Source organism: Pygocentrus nattereri, chromosome 29 (assembly GCF_015220715.1).
Source record: "Pygocentrus nattereri isolate fPygNat1 chromosome 29, fPygNat1.pri, whole genome shotgun sequence".
Taxonomy (NCBI): Eukaryota; Metazoa; Chordata; class Actinopteri; order Characiformes; family Serrasalmidae; genus Pygocentrus; species Pygocentrus nattereri.
The window spans coordinates 12,621,136-12,637,759 of NC_051239.1; the positions used below are offsets into that span (position 1 = coordinate 12,621,136).

General features: G+C 40.8%; 2 protein-coding genes across 7 annotated transcripts in view; both read right to left on the reverse strand.

Moving 5' to 3' along the window:
• Nucleotides 1–1,583: 1,583 nt before the first annotated feature.
• On the reverse strand, nt 1,584–8,103 carry fam110a (family with sequence similarity 110 member A). Its single transcript, XM_017696452.2, has 2 exons — nt 7,908–8,103; nt 1,584–3,834 (listed from the first exon to the last, which is right to left on the reverse strand). Exon 2 carries the CDS (start codon nt 3,752–3,754, stop codon nt 2,465–2,467), a length of 1,290 nt encoding a protein of 429 aa, XP_017551941.1. The 5' UTR covers nt 3,755–3,834; nt 7,908–8,103; the 3' UTR covers nt 1,584–2,464.
• A 3,452-nt stretch (nt 8,104–11,555) lies between these two features.
• The window catches only part of prickle3 (prickle homolog 3), a 62,031-nt gene continuing 56,962 nt past the window's right edge, over nt 11,556–16,624 (reverse strand). For 5 of the 6 annotated variants that reach the window (XM_017696455.2, XM_017696457.2, XM_017696454.2 and 2 more), the window contains 2 exons: nt 15,635–16,021; nt 11,556–14,896 (listed from right to left, as the gene is read on the reverse strand). In XM_017696455.2, coding sequence (XP_017551944.1) covers nt 14,427–14,896; nt 15,635–16,021 — 857 coding nt within the window. In that variant the 3' untranslated portion in view covers nt 11,556–14,426. The remainder of the gene's footprint in view (nt 14,897–15,634; nt 16,022–16,624) is intronic. The other variant, XM_017696456.2, reaches the window with a different exon arrangement.

Here is a 16,624-nt window from a genome sequence, read left to right on the forward strand (position 1 = left end):
TTAACCAATTTCTCCTTTAACCAAACTAGTCCCAACACTACCTCGGTGTCATCGAGCTCCACTAGATCCTCTCTGGTACAGATGATTTCAATTGTCACAGCACAATGCCACAAAGGGTTCTTTGAGCAATGCCTCAGAAGAACCACTTTTGGTTCTCTAAAGAATCAAGCTTTAAAAAATTCATTTGAGCATAAAGAACCTTTAAAAGGTTAGGGTTAAAACCTTCACATAATGTAATCATCCTAGAACCTTTACATTAGGTTCTTCAAGGTTTAAAAAAGTTATTCACATTTATATACTGTCATTGGCAGATATGAATACCTGCCTGGGCTAATACACCATGTTATACCAATAGATATTGGGCAAGACTCCAAACACTACATTGGCCTACCTTTGTAACATGATTAAAATATAACTCTTGATAAGAGTGTCTGCCAAGTGCATAAACGCAATGAGTGATCCTTAAGAGAAACAACCTTATAAATTGCTATTTATTTGTGTGTTTAACATATTGGAACAAAACAAAAACATAAGATGTGCCATAACTTCTGCACAGGAAACATTTCATGTTTTTTTTTCTTCAATATGTTAAATTCAGCAAATATACTAACTGTGCATTAAACAGTGCAGAAGTGTGGTACTTGCTCTAACTTAGAAAATAAACATTTAATCAGTGGTGCCCAAACTTATGCATGTGACTATGTCATTTAGATAAATTGGTTCTTTCAAGATTCACGAACTTCGCAGACGCTCTTATCCAGAGCTACTTACTACTTATTTAATCATGTCACAAATATAGACAAACATAACATTAGGAGTCTTGCTCAAGGACTCTTAAGCTGAAAGTATTGTCGTATGCTTGCTTAAGTGGGGAACTGGGGTGCCATGTGACCCACTACAGTACACCAGCTAGAGAGAAAAAAAAAAATTAAAATTGAGAGTGGCTCTTCTACAGTCTTGTCTAATCAGCCTTTTTGGAAACGTTATGTTCAGAGTGCCCTAAAGGAAATTACACTAAGATTGATAAATCATGTTTACTAAAAAGAACCTCCACATAAACAAAGGTTCTATACCTAAAATTTACCTAGAACTGTACTTCTAAGCCAAGAACCATTTAGGAACCTTTAGTTTTAATACTGTATATTATTTGAGTGCCTGCATAACAAAGGTAAATCTAGATGAAAGTAAAGGTTTGATTGAGAGAGAGGGACAGCAGAAAAGAAAGAAAAATCTGGTCATGCTGTGTTCCTGAATTTTGATGGACATTCAGAGGAGCTACAGCCACCTCTGGCAAATTGTGCAAGGCTCACATTTACTCTGCTTTTCCTGCCCATAATCACAGGAAACAACTAAAAAAGACCTCTTCAATACAGTTCGTGACCTTCATGTGTTAGATTCTGCTACAGGCTATTTTCATACCAGTTACTGGTACCTGGTACCACCCTCATAAAACAATCCAACTTTCAGTTTCTTTCCATTACCTCTATTACTTCCATTAGTTTAATGTTTTCAATACTTTTAACTGACCTAATCCCATGATGGAATGTAATAACTGAACAAAATAAATGGAACTACAATCTGGCTTCAATTTATTCACATTTATTATGTCAATCTATCATTATCACATCATCATCTGATGTCAACACTGTTTATAAAGGCAATGTTATGGACATTCACATAGTTCCTTGCACTCAGTTCAGAATGTGGAGGCCCTACATTACAAAACAAGACTGTTCGAAAGAATGCTGAGTTACGCCATTCACAAACCCCCTACCCATAGAAAACAAACACTTTGGCGCAAAAACATATACAAGAACATTAACACAAAATTTGGAGTGGTCATTTCTCATGCTGAAGAACAAAACACAAAAACAGACATTCCTGAAAATACATAAAAAGCATATTTGCAGTCCACTTTATCAGAATCCCCTACCTTCAGGGACCACCTGGTGTAGAGTCAGAGACTGTAGTCCATCTGTCCATGTCCAGTCTGTGTTAGCCATCCTCTAGCCCAGAGGATTTCAAATGAGGCACATGAATCCATTTTCTGGTCCTGGATTTTCTAATTAGTGTTAAGTAACTAACCTCTTGATGTAACTGATCAGCCACCTAATATCATGGCTACAAAATCCATTGCCAAAAACATCAGACTTTGAAGACCTAAGCTCTAGCCCTTTGTTAGTGACCTTTTTGTTCATCCAAAGTACCAAGTAAGGTTCTCTAGAAGTAGATGGAGAGGGTAGTACACAATAAATCCAGCAATTATCGTCCCAGGATCAGCAACAGCACACATGACATTGCCAAATCCTGTTCATTACTTTTAAACCCTTCAGAGCCCTTAAAGATCACTGTTTCTACAGGTGATAGAGTTCTTTATAGTAAGTCTTCAGTTGGAAAGAAATTTGTCAGTGCTTTAAAGAACAGCAAGAAGCAAGTACTAATCCATGCAGCTTGCCTTTGTTCTCTACATGTTGGCAACCTTGGTGCTATCCTTGGCTTGGCGCATTCCATACAGCCACTTAATGACCCTTGCATTCCTCTCAATTACTGAAATGCCATAGCTGGGTTTCTCATCTTTAGCCGCTTCCTCTTCCTCATCTTCCTCCTGTCCTTCAGCCGAGCGCTCTGAAGCAGGGGCACTTGCACTCCTGAGCCGTGAAACAGATGCAATGTCGGAGCCAGGCTCCAGCTCTTCAAAGTCGGAAGGGTCAAGGCCGCAGTAGTTAAAGAAGCGTTCAACCTCTGCACCAGCACGGGAGAAGCGATCACTGACATCTGACTTGGAGCGGGTGAGTGAGGGTCGCTTCCTGGAGCTTACCGAGGATTTGCGGGTGATTGCTGGAGAACTTGGTGGTGGGACACTGCTGGTGGATGCAGAAGATCTGATGGCTGGAGAAGCCAGTGGTGGGACATCAGGGATGGTATCTTTTGGGGATCTAACCGGAGAGAGCAAAGCAGGAGTTGGGCTCTTCAGGGGTTCTGCAGAAGGCAAAGTTTCAACCGGACTTGTGGAGGTTTTAAGTGGAATCAATTTGGGGATAACTACATCTCGCCTGCTTATGATGCCAATGGGTTTTAGCGGCTGTGGTTGAGGCTGGGTGTATGGCCTGAGCAGTTGCAGAAGCTGTGAGTGGACGCGTTGCTCGGGCAGTTGCAAAGGTGGACGGTTCTGTTGCTGTGGTGTACGTGGCTTCCTCATCTGTGGCACCTGTGGCCTAACATCCACCCTCCGGACTGTAACCGTGCAAGACACGTTGGTTCCTGACCCATCTGCTAACAACTTCACTGGAGGCACTGAAGATGAAATGGACTTGATGGAGGGCTCTTCATCCAATGTTGAAATCGGGGCAAGAAGCTGGGATGGGTTGAAGCCTTCAGACTTGTCCGTTTTCTCAGGACTGTCTGACTGTAGACGTGTGGAAAGTACAATGGTATCACTAACTCCATTAATCAAGTTGCTCAAGTGCTTTAAGTCCAGTGGTGGAGCCTCACACTTTGCAGTGGACCTGGTTGGAGTCTTTCGAGTTGGCTGCATGGCCCCTGGCCGAAGTTGCCTGCTGTTGTCAGGGGCCATCAGTGGTTTGCGGACAACTGGCATCTGCTTGCTCAGTGCCACCTGCTGGCTCTTGACGTACTTGGCCTTGTCCGCCTCCAGGCGCTCTACTGCACTTGGCTTGCGGGGGCCTGTAGATGATTGTGTATCGGGCATTTTGGTCAGTCTCCGTGAAGATGGATCCAGAGTGTCCACAGACATCCTTGGGAGCAGGCTTTTTTTTTTTCCTTCCAGTAATTAATTTCCCTCTTGTTTATTCTCTTCTGTTCTGCCACAGGTTCCTGTAAAGCAGGCAAACAGAGGCTACAGTCAACATTTAACAATACAGTGATGTAGGTCTCTGGTCTCCCTGGATGTGCAGTAACGCAAGATGAGGTCTGCCATGAAAAAAAAAGAACAGAAAAGATATTTTAACCTTGTCCAAAGTTAAGACTATTATTCATGACTCGGGATCCATAATAATATTGGTATTGTCAAAGAGAATTGCTTAAAGGAAGAAAAAAAAGAAGAAGAAAAAAACCACATATGTCCTGAAATTATTATTCTGTAGAAACTGTTGTGTGATTGGACAAGTTTTAAAGGAAAACAATGAAAAAGAAATCTCCTTCAACCAAGAGAAAAACTTCTGCACCAAAATCTAGGGTGTATTAGTACTTTTATTTTGTATGTGTGTGAAAGATCACACTACTAGGGTAGTTAGCTGTGTTTTTTCTACTATCCCCTAAGAACTGAAAGGTCGTCCTTAATAGCGATTCTGAGCGGAATTCAAACGAATAAAAGCATTTTGAACAGTAGTGTCTATTGTGACTTTGGCTAGAACTTTAGAAAGAACTGTAAATGTTCATTTAGTCCACATGGTACGAGCTTTGGGTTTAAACTACAGCAAATAATGCATACATACACGCACACACACACACAGACGCATGCATGCATGCATACATACAGGCATACACACACGCACACAGTAGTGATAAATTCTGAGGCCTGAAGCGCCAGAATGAAAATGCTGTACCATTTAAGGTAATTAAACGGTGAAACTGAGAAACTTTGAACAAGAAGCTGGCAAATAATCTGAAAGTGAATCTGATTTCAGTTTGATCCAGTTTTTGGCATGCTCAGAGAAGCTGCTGTGGGCCTTAGAAAACAATATATAGACTTAAGCTAAACAATATGTTTAGCGTTATTCTATATATTGATCTATGTATTGTTAATTTCTGCTTTTACAATTTGCCCCATTGAAAATATTTTAAATTTACCTCAGTTAATCTACTTCACTTACATGTGGTTCTTTTAAAAGGGAGGGGACATCCAGAATAATATGCCATAGTTAATCTACAGAAAAGGTTTACTTAAGCATCAAACCTTGTCCCACCTCACAACAATCCTACAAAAGAAGACAGCTGTGGGAGGAGCACTGATAGGTCAGTTGGCCAGTCTTGTGGAACATTTCACAGACTTCACAGACTACAGAATTTATCATTATTTGTATGCCATGAAAGAATATTGTCTTAACAAATGTAAACTTGGGATACAGATATAATCACTGGCCCAGTATTTACATTTTAGTGCATACTGATCTGCAACAGTACAGACAGTACCATCAACAGGGTCTAGTACTAAGTGTATGCACAGTGCAGACACAGACACACTCGATTACATGCACACCCACAGAGGTAAACACGCAGAGACACACCAGAGTCACTTAGCATTCTGTACTGCTCCACAGAAACAAGGCCAGTCATGTCTATCCACTGGCTAACACCACAGCTTCTCCACACATCAGTATTCCTTCACAACTAAACAGTAGGTAAAAACAGACAATAGTAAGCTGATGTGATGAGACAAACCCTAAGAGACGCTCTACCATTGGCGTCACTGCTCTAACCAACCCGCAGGATCAATTTTCACAACTGTGTGAAGGATCTTTCTTACATTACAGCTGAGGAATGCAATGTGGGCTTCAAAAGAAGAAAACATGACCCTGAAGTCACAAAGGCACAAAAACCTTCACAGGCAAAGCAGTGTGTCCTGAGTCTGTTAATAAATATTAACTGTGTTTCTACACTCTGTGAGGAGAACTGTACTGTTACACATTGTCTGCATGTTTGCTATTCCTCTATTGCAGACAAGCCTCAGCTCCACCTGAGGACAAAGGGCAAATCTCTCTCTGTACTGTACTGCACTCATCTTCTCTATTATTTGCATCCTCTTTCTCTCTCATTGTGTCTCTCAATCATTCTTCCAGCAGCACCCTTCCCCCTCCCTCTTTTTCAGAACACACATTTTCTAACTCCTGCAAAAAACAGACAATACTGGGCTGACGGCTTGTTGTACTAATTTGTAGGGACACACAATGATGATCCATGTTTTGATATGACCAATACTTCAAACTGATATTTGATATTTATTGTGCTGTGGAAAAGCATAATATTGTGGGAACGGCAGGCTACTGTGCTAAAATGTCTGCATTTTATTTATTTTACTGCATTTATATTCCAATGGAAGTAACCCTAAATGTTAATTGTTTCTATAATGCTACAGCAGGTTTGATACATGTTTAGGCCACCCTTCATTTATTACATTTTCAGTCAAAACAGCCAGCAGGTATCATTTCAGTGTCAGTAATAAAGCAAAAATTTACACAGAAGCCCCAACAACTAAATATAACACTTTTCAGTATTTAGTGTGTCCACCCTTTACTTTTATTACAGTTTACATCTTCTTCCAGAGACTTACTTTCAGTTTTCCCAAGAAAGGGATATTTTCCCCCACATCCAAAGTTGGCTACACGCCCTGCTTCTCACAATCCAAGTACTCTCAACTACAATTTCTGCTCTGAAACTCATACAAAATAGAATTACTGAGGAAAACTTTTTTTTTTTCAAAAAGAGGCAAAGCTGGAGCCAAGCTCAGCCTACTGTTCATTTTATTGTACCCTTATCAAACACCTGCCATCACAGCACAATACTAACAACTAAAACCGAAACTAAAAGACTAGAATAAAACTAGTCCACAAAAAAGAAAAAATAATGAAAATTTAAAAAAATATATAATGACCCTGGTTGAGGTCTGGACTCAGGGTTGGTCAGTCTACTATCCCAGCTGCTTTGTTGCTTGATTAGCACAGTTTTTTTTCTTACTCTCTCTCTCTCTCTCTCTCTCTCTCTCTCTCTCTCTCTCTCTCAATAAGGGCCTCTTGACAGCTACACATCCTTTCACTCACAGCACTGAGTTGTCTTCTCACAGTGAAAGGATGGAGAGAAAAATCTGTGGATTCTTTTCAAATCTGAACGAAGAGTGGAGCTTGATCTTCTCCTCTCTCAAAAGGCGAAAGCCTTAAGTTCTGGTTCTCTCTTAACGGATCTACCCCAAAAGCTTCCGACTGGGAATTATATAAATGAAAGGTGGTGTCTTGAGTTTTGCACAACACTGTATGTACACAAAAAAAAAAAAACAATATCAGATACTAGCACTGGCCCATTTTCAGCACATCCCTGGAGAGGACCATTTGAGACCTTCATCACAAGGAAAGCAAGACGTAATGTGAAGAAAGTCAAAACGGCCAGACCTGACCTGGCACACCTGGCATAAGGCTGAGGTGATCAAATTCAACATCATCAAATTACCAAGATTATATCACAGATCCACTTACATTTGCTTAGGCAAATCAAACAGAGGACTGAAAACGTTCTCAAATTTAGTTAAGATAGAGTTCACTGGAATGATGTGACGTGCCTGAACACGATCAGACCGAGTATGAAAGTAAAATAAAAGACAGAAGCACAGACAAACACATACGCACACACAGATACTGCACAAGACAAACATACAGATGGAATAAAGGAATAAAAGGATGGTTCTGCAAGGTTGGTTCTTCTCTTTAGCAAAGCCAATGGTTCTATGTAGAAGCTTTTTGAAAAGGATTCTCGGTTCTGCCGTTATTACCAGGTCAAACTTGTAACAGGTTAAAGGTTAAGGGTTTTTTTTTTGCTATATAGAAGCATTTTTGATGTTATACAGAACCAATTCCAAAAAGGTCATACAGGACCACACACCTTCTGAATCAGCCTGAAGAACCATCTCACCACGCAAACAACCTTTTAAGCATGAAATGGTCATATCTAGAACTCATGGTTCCAAACAGAGCCATCCTCCCTACTATAAAACCCTTGAAGAACCATATTTTTAAGAGAATACTGTATATAAATGCTGTAAACAGCTCAGAGAGGTTATTCTGGAGAATGTTCCTGTGACTATGACATTATATGGTTAATGATTTTTGAGCCATTTAAGCGAGAACTAGCAGGAACGCATGCGCGCGCGCGCGCCTACCTCACCTCTATAACTCACTCACCTGTGTTTGTGTCTCTAAGACTGGCTTCTCTGCCTCACTCTTAAAGCCCCTGAAGCTCCTGACCTCCAAGTGTGTCCTTATTTACCGAAGAGACACTCGCAATTTCATCAAACCTCTGAGGTTTTGGGGTGAGAGAACGCGCGAGCGGAGCGGTCGCGCACGTTGGCACGGAAAGTAAAACTAGACGAACCTGTTCGACTCTCTACCTCTCAACTCTCCCCGCCCCTCTGCTCATTCCGTCCAATCAGAAACCTCGCCACGATCATGACGTGTCCGCAATTACACGTCACGTGACGTGACCAGCCTACGCGTTTCACCTACAGCTCGGCGTGTGGCGTCTCCTCACGAGCTCTTTGGCCTGTGGAGGGGAAAACGGGGAAATGCACCGTGCCAAAGGCAGAGACCAGTGGAGGCGGGTAATCCAGGTCCGAAAAGTAAAAAAACCCTCCCCAGGATTTTGTTCCAACTGCTTGACTTCTCCAATTTCCTCAAATCAGCAGCAACGGTGTCCAGGCAGTTGGAACAAAATCCTGGGGAGGGTTTTTCCTTTTGGACCTGGATTACCCGCCGCTAGCTCAGACCGGCATGCGTTTATTTTATTTGCAGTTAGAACGGCCCTTACGTACAAATGATTCATTCTTCAGGAAATGTGTTTGCGGAGCTTAAATACAAATAATTAAAAAAAAAGAAAAAAAAAAAAGAAAACATTTTAAATTATAGAAATGACGTGAGCAGCAGCCACTACTGTCTCCATCTGATAAACAGTACTTTCGCCTTTGAGAGGGGAAAATCAAGCTCTACTCCTGCTTCAGGTCTGAAAACATCCACAGGTGTTTCTGTCCGTCCTTCCACTGTGAGAAGACACTCAGACTCAACACTATGAGGCTGAAGGGACGTGTAGCTGTCGCTGAGTCCTGAGAACAGACCTCAGCATCACTGAATGTGTTTGGGATTACTCAGCTTGAGCTTTGAAGGTGTGGAAAATATGCCTGCAGGTTTCTTTGAAAAAGAGAAAGCTAGAATGGAAGCTGTCAAAGTTTGAGATTATATTTAATTGTTCATGTTTGTGTGTCATTTTCTGGTAAATATGTTTTTTTTTTCCCTGATGCTGAAAAATGAATAACTTGTACTACAAATGTAAAAGTGAATGAAAATGAACAGCTGCTAATTAATACTGAGAGTTTAGGGGCATAACACCTCAGTATCCCTCCGGAAGAGCTGGAGGAGGTGGCGGGGGAGAGGGAGGCCTGGGCCTCTTCGCTTAGGCTGCTGCCCCCGCGACCCGGACTCGGAAAAGCGGATGACGATGGATGGATGGATGGATGGATGGATGGATGGATGGATGGATGGATGGAGTGAGTTTAGGGGCAATGACGGTGAAAGATCAGCTCCCAAAGGTAGACAGGTTAAAAGTTGAGATCACTAAGACACCAATGTCAGGCCACTGCTTGAGAATGGCAGGCATCTAGGCCTTGTGTGTTAAACGGAGCAACAAGTGGAATTTTGAATCTATTAAATGTGTTTGTCCTGAATTGCCCAGGTAGCACTGAGCAAACATGGTCAAGCTAAATGATTCCCACTAGCACCTGTTGTCAGCCATGTTAGCATGTTCGGGAAAGCCGCTTCTTTAAGTGTAGCTTTCTGAATAAAGAACAGTCAGAGCTGTACAGAATCACAGTTAAACACATGAAAAGGACACAGTTGGACCTCCAGGGCTGGAAAAAAGCCCAGGGAAACTGTACTTTAGTGAGAGCAAGTGTACTGTATTAAAATCACCCTCAAGGAAAAGGGGAAGTATGGAACTATTAGAAACTATCAGGTAATAAAACAGTTTTGCTTTCTAATGGGAATTGGCTTCATGGTTCCCAAGATCACTAGTTTGCTGTAGAATAAGATCACTAGTTTGCTGTAGAATACACTTAGATCCCATTAGGAACCCATCAAATACATTTAGATTCCCCCACTGGTCACCCATTAAACCATCAGGACCCTTTACACTGTGATGTCAACCCACTGAAAAAGCTGAAACACATTACAAAACGACTAAGAAACAGAAACACTCAGTGGTTTCTATGGGTTAACTTAACTATACTAAACCTAATTATAGAAAAGTGTAATGTAAATGTTTTATCATCAAGCAAAGGAAAAGTAGCTGTGGCCAGTTTCATGTTAAACTTATGAACTTGGTGTTTTCATTAAAAAAGTACAAAATGCACATCATTTCGACAGATTGACAAGAGACAAAGAGAAAAATCTAGCTTTTTAGACTCGTAACATGTCCTTTGAAAGTCTAAATGAAAATGTAGTAAGTTTTTCTCTTGGAAGTGTAACACGGTCAGCGCTAAGTATAGGTGTGAATAGTGTACCATACATCTCTGCACAGATGACTTAAACCACCTTTACAGGAGGTCAATGGCACATATGACCATGTAACCTTTGTATTTTGAATGCCAATGTGTCCCAACAGCAACAAAGACCACCTTAGATGTGCAAGTATTCAATTTATTTAATGTTCAAATTGAGTACAAATCTTCCCAAATAACACTTAAGTACAATATTTAAGTACAATTAAAGTCTTTTCCTCTCAGCCTATAAAATTTGATCATGGTGTTTAGTGGTGTGTGTGTTGGTGTAATATGAGTATTTAAATGTTTGTGAGATTTATTTATGATCTTACAAACATAAGTAAACATATTAAACAATAAATAAAATAATATATAAGATAAACCAGCATAGCTGGTCACCAACAAAACCAGCGTATACTGTGTCTTGGATGCTGGTATGCTAGTCAACCAGCATGACCATGCAGGGTGCTCAGCTATACTAGCACCCAGCACCAGACCAGCATAAGCCAGCTTGTACCAGCACGCAATGCATGCTGATCTTGTGATGTTTTTTCCAGCTGAGCAGTTCATGGAAAAGGGAATAACTACTGAAATAAGGAAGTGAATGTACATAATGCATAACATCATCATGTCTTTGAACCCAAATGGTGACAAAATATAGCCCCAGACTTCCTCTACCTCTAATTAGTAACTAAGAAGATCCAGCCATTCCTGAGCTGCAGGTCATGCTGGAACAGCTGCATGAGCCTAAGATCACCACACCCAATGCCAAACGTTGGCTAGAGTGGTATAAAGCTCCCCAGCATTGAGCTGAGGAGCAGCGGAAGTGCTCTGAAGAGAGGGTGCACCATCCAATACTTCTAGGATGAGTTAGAGTGGTATTTGTGATCCAAAGCTAATCATTTGATTGCAGCTGAATGCAATTAAATCCTCACAGCAATGTTCCAACATCTAGTGGAAAGCCCTACCCAGATGAGTAGATTTCATTTTGTTAATACTCTTGACCTCAGAAGACACATTGGATGAGCAGGTGTCTACAAACTCCAGACACAGAGTGGAATAACGGTGAATCACCATTAAAAATCCCATTTCCTGTAGGCTTAATCTAGGCCTAGAAAACTGGCCCATCCTGTGCCTCTCTAGAATGTGAGTTATTTAGTCCTAGTTTATTTAGTCCTAACTGGACTCCAATAATTGAACATGCCATTAAAAGCACGTCTTAATTTGCTTATTTGAGCGTAAAATTGCAAAAGTTGTTGAAAAAGTCAGTCTCAAATGAAAAACTGCAGACAAAAACAAGGACAAAAGTTCAAGTGGTTTATTTCCACCTATTAACAAAGATATCTTCAAATAATATTCTCTGATAAAGAAGAATGCTCCTAAAAAAACATATCTAAAGACAATATATTTACATGATCATGAAAGTTGCACCATCACCCATGTTTATATAAAAAATAGGACTCTAATTTACAGTGTTTTTCAATGTTACATCTTCCGTTTACCTCACTTCAACTTTTAGTCACACCGATGAAGGTTCTAAAGTAGAAATGGTTGTTTTGTTATAGTCAACATAACAGTCTTGTAGGGAGCAGAGGATTTAGTCTGGAGCTGCAGAGTCATTGGATTATGGGATCAACAGAGCACAATCTGAACACTACAAATGTGGTTTTGGTTGCCCAACAAAAACTTGGTTTCTTTGTATTTCAGGGTCCTTCAAGCTCAAAAAGAGCAGGAGAAAAATCAAACTGTAGATATGAATGTTTATGCGACAATTTAATATTGCATGTACTGAACATGAAGGTGCCAAATACAGGGCAACACATGGTGGCTATAAACGTACAGCTGTTTGAAACATGCTTTTCAGACTTGGAAACCTTGTGGCGGAAACACACTGCATCCTTGAGCGTTGGTGTTTTGCTCTGTGTTTCTTAGTAAACGTCTTACTTAAACAGTTTTCTGCTTATCCCAAATGTAGCTAATCAGCGAAGACATGTTTGGAGTATGAAGTTTGCTTCTTGGAGCTTCAAGGTTCATGTAACTAAGAAGTAATGGCACAATTCATATTCCACTAATGATCACAATATAAAAACAATGTATAAATAACAGTGTGTCATGTAGCGCTAGAAACCACACAAGCAGGTCCTTTAGAGATTACTTAACGACTAAACCCAGTTTGAAGCCACTTTGAGATGATTTACTCATTTAGTGTGTTTACATGCATTTCATAATCCGATAACTGAAAAAAAAACTAGATTTTGTCAGTAATCTGATCAATTGAGCAATCAGATAAGGGGAAACTGTGGGTCTACATGAGTCAGACAGTAATTGGGTTTCTGCTTTGCAACCATGCAATAGACTCACAGAAGAAGATGTGACGTAAACATAACTTAAAATTTGAACTTCATGCCACGGCTGTTTTTCAAAAAACATTGCGCTACCTTATGAATATGAACATACGTACATCATCTAGAAGATGTAGAATATTTAAATCCTTCTTTCATCAAGCATGTTAATGGTTTCATTACTCCAAAAGTGTTTGGCCGCGTCTCTCAGCAACACTGCTCGCTTATTTCTGGTGCCGCTGTCTGTTTTCGCACATGCGCTTACTGAGAAGTCTGAAAGAAATCAGAGTAAGATTTTACACGCACTGAAAAATCTGTTTACTGAGCTAAAATCCAGCTCTCTTTTTGGATTTCTACTCCGATCTAAGCAATCAGAGTGTGCCGCTTACGTGACCATTTGAGTAATCAGATGGCTGCAGAAATCCGATTATGATCAGATTACTATCTGCACAGTGCTAATTGGTGAGGTAGAAGCTTCTATTACTCTTGACTACCTAAACTTCGTAGCTTAAGTGCAAAATAAAAAAGCACATTTCAATGACCAAATATGTACTGGCTGATTGACTATATTTGGGGTGATTGTTACTGCTTTAAATGAGAACACTGGGTTAGTCGTGGTGAAGTGTGGCTGTATATAGACACTGTTGTAAGAAAACCTCATACCTCTACCTTTACAGAAGAAGGCAAAATATTCTTAACCAAATGTAAAATGCTCGCATTTTCTATTGGTCCATTCGTCAGGCAATGCTGGCATGTAAAACAATGCAAATGGAAGGAGTAATTAAACAAGGTTTTCTAATGACAGGGACAGCAAATGCTTTTCTCTTCTACTCCTTTCATTCCTGTGCAGATTGTGGATTTCCATTTTATCAGTATGCTGGTTTGTTTTTTTCCACCAATTAAAGCACGCTTGGCCTTCAAAATCCCTATCCTTCTTAACTCTCAGTTGGAAAGAAAGAGCTTTACTCCAAAGTCCAGATTACTGCTTGATTACTGATTACTCCACTTCCTTTTCACATGAGACTGTGATATTGTTTCACCACTGGAATAATCTTCCAACTGGCTGGACTATGAACATTATGGACATACTTGTTCCAGTGAAGCATTAGAAAGCATTTAAATGCAAGCACCAATTCTAAAAACACTCGGCTGAAGGTTTCCTGGTTCTAAATGATAAAACACTGAAGGAAGATCTCTGTTTATTAAAACATATATAAAAGATTGCAAAGTGCTTCAATGATCCGTGAGGTCTATTTCTGTCCCATATAAAAAACAAATATCGTCCAAAATGATTTACAGTCCAATATGTGAATTGCAGTAGTTTCTTGGCTTGGATGTCAGTATTGATCAAATACAACTATAAAACAGTTCCGTTCCTGTATTGTCTCACTGAACAAAGGCAAGAAGCAGCAAACTCTGCAGTGTCTCCATGGCTCCGTTCACATTGCAAGGCTTATTGATCAGTTGGGCTCCATTCACACCTGGCAATAACATACATCCTGGGTGATCTGATCATTATTGGTTAGTGCAATCTGATTCAAATATGATTTTACACTGTAGTGGAATATAGATAATAAAACTATAAAACACATAAAAAAAACATATATGTTACACCTTTAATGGCCATGTGTCAGATAGGTGTCCAACCTAGGACTACATATGAAAGTGGGTCAAATATGATTTGAAAAAAGATCAGATTTTTTTGTGTTCACACAGATATAAAAATATAGATCCACATCATCATTAGGCAAAAAACTGGATTTGAGCCACTGTAATGTGAACGTAGCCCGTGACTGACCCTCTCTCTCTCTCTCTCTCTCTCTCTCTCTCTCTCAGGACAGTATACAGTTTTTGTCTTTGTCTTTGCTGCTCAGACTGTGTGTCCTCCTCCTCCTCAGGCTGCCTCTCTTCGTCTTCCCTTTCTCCTCCTCCTCCTCATCTTTCTCTTCATCCTTGGTCCTCTCTTGGCCAGTCAGTTGTGGGGGCAGGGGGATGCGCTGGCCCAGGAAGAAGCCTTCCTCCTCGGAGTCTGATGAAGATGAGCAGGTGGAGCAGGAGTCTTCGTGTCTGTAGTAGGTGGAGTGAAGGGTCAGCCTGGGGCTGCCATCTCCGTCAATGTTGCTGCAGGAAGGCTGCGGGTTGTCCCCTCCTCTCCACTCCAGAGTCTCTAGACGGGGTCTGTCACGCCGTGAGCGTCTGAAACGCTTTTCTGTGCCCAAGTGGAGCAGTGAGTCTGAAGCCACGTGGCTGCGGCCAGGAGGTCCTGCGCCCCCTCGCCGGAAACTGCGGTGGTATGATCCATCTAGGAGGAGAATAAGGGAGTTGATTAACTAAATAAAGATCTGATTTAGTTACTTACATGATTACTAGCCTATGTTTGAACTTACGCACAACTGGTGCAACTGTTTGCTTATTTAGCTTTGCGCTAAAGCCATGAGGCTAATGTAGCTAACAAGTAATGGAAGTCTTTGCACACCAGTTATAGCACTGTGCAAACTGCATGCCTAAATCATCACACACTTGCCTCAAACCATTCTGAGTTTTTTAGTCATTTCAAACAGAGGTGCATACGTGGTTTATGACACTGTACAATATACTGTTTTCTATAAAAATTTTAAAAAGCACGTTGTATAGAACAGCAGAGGCAGCGGCCTTCTGAATTTTGCCTGTACTTTAGTCCATTTTTACAGATGGACATAGAAAGCACATAGGCAAGTTTAGCAGATATTACTTAACAGCTTGACACAGTCTGATGAAGATTTGAGCAGTTTTCATGATGCTAATTGCTGTACATAAGCTTCCATTACTTGTTAGCCACATTAACCTCCTAGCTTCAGCCCAAAACTAAAGAATCAAACTTTGGACATCAGTCACGTCTTAGCTTGCTTGAACTATTCCTTCAAGGGGATCTATTCCTTCAAGGGGAACTATTCCTTCAAGGGGAACTATTCCTTCAAGGGGAACTATTCCTTCAAGGGGAACTATTCCTTCAAGGGATTGTTCTTTTTCATTATCTATATTTCATAAATCTCATGCCTACCCAGAAGGTCCATCTGAGGCGGTATTCCGTCTCGAAGGCGTAGTCTGCGTCCCAAGCCTCCAACAGCTTCCTCGTCTTCCTCTTCCTCCTTCTCTCCCTCACCCCCATCTCTTCTCTCCTCTTCAACTTCTGCTTCTTCCTCTTCCTCATCCTCCTCCATTGAGTAGCTGCTGCTGATTGGCTCCCTGAAGCTGACCCTGGCCGTGCTGCTCCGCGCTGGCAGGGGGGCGGGTGGAGGCGGGAGCGACTCGGGCTCAGAAGTGTCAAGTGGGGGCAGGATTGGTAAATCATCGAGGCCGATGAATACAGGAGGTGGAGGAGGTGGGAAAGAGTCTGTGTGGTTTAGAGAGTCAAATGCAGGGGATGAGTGAGGAGGAGAGAGAGTTTCTGAGAAATTGAATGAAAAGAGTGTGAAAGAAACAGAAGAAAAAAGTGAATCAAATCTCCACCAACATAAAACTGACTTTTTTACTACAAATGTCTAGCGACGTCAAGCAGTGGTTTGCAAATGAATGAAATTTAAATAATTATCATTGTAAATAAAATTTAAATGGGAACCTGCAAGTTTAAAACAGCCTTATCTGTTCTCACGTACATGCTTTCTGGGTGCTTGTATGAAGGACCATCTAATGTGTGCATCTCCAAGTTTTTTCTTGAGATTTAAAGATCTTTTGAAGTTTTCCCTGATGGTTTTGCCTGGTGACGTTAATCAAGTTACCGTGGTAACAGCCTCCAGGGATGGTAAAAAACTCTTTTACCACCAGTTTAAGCAACACTAATAATCCCACACATGAACATAACTGAACCTTTAAAAATGCTGGGTAATGACATCCTATATTCATGCCATATTTTTTGTATCTTACATGGATAAGACTGTGTGTGATATTAAAATTACCATTCTTTCTTAATCACGGTTAATTACAGTTTTATGGCCAAATTAAATATGACTATATACAGTCATATGCAAATATTCAAACATTCCCAGACAAA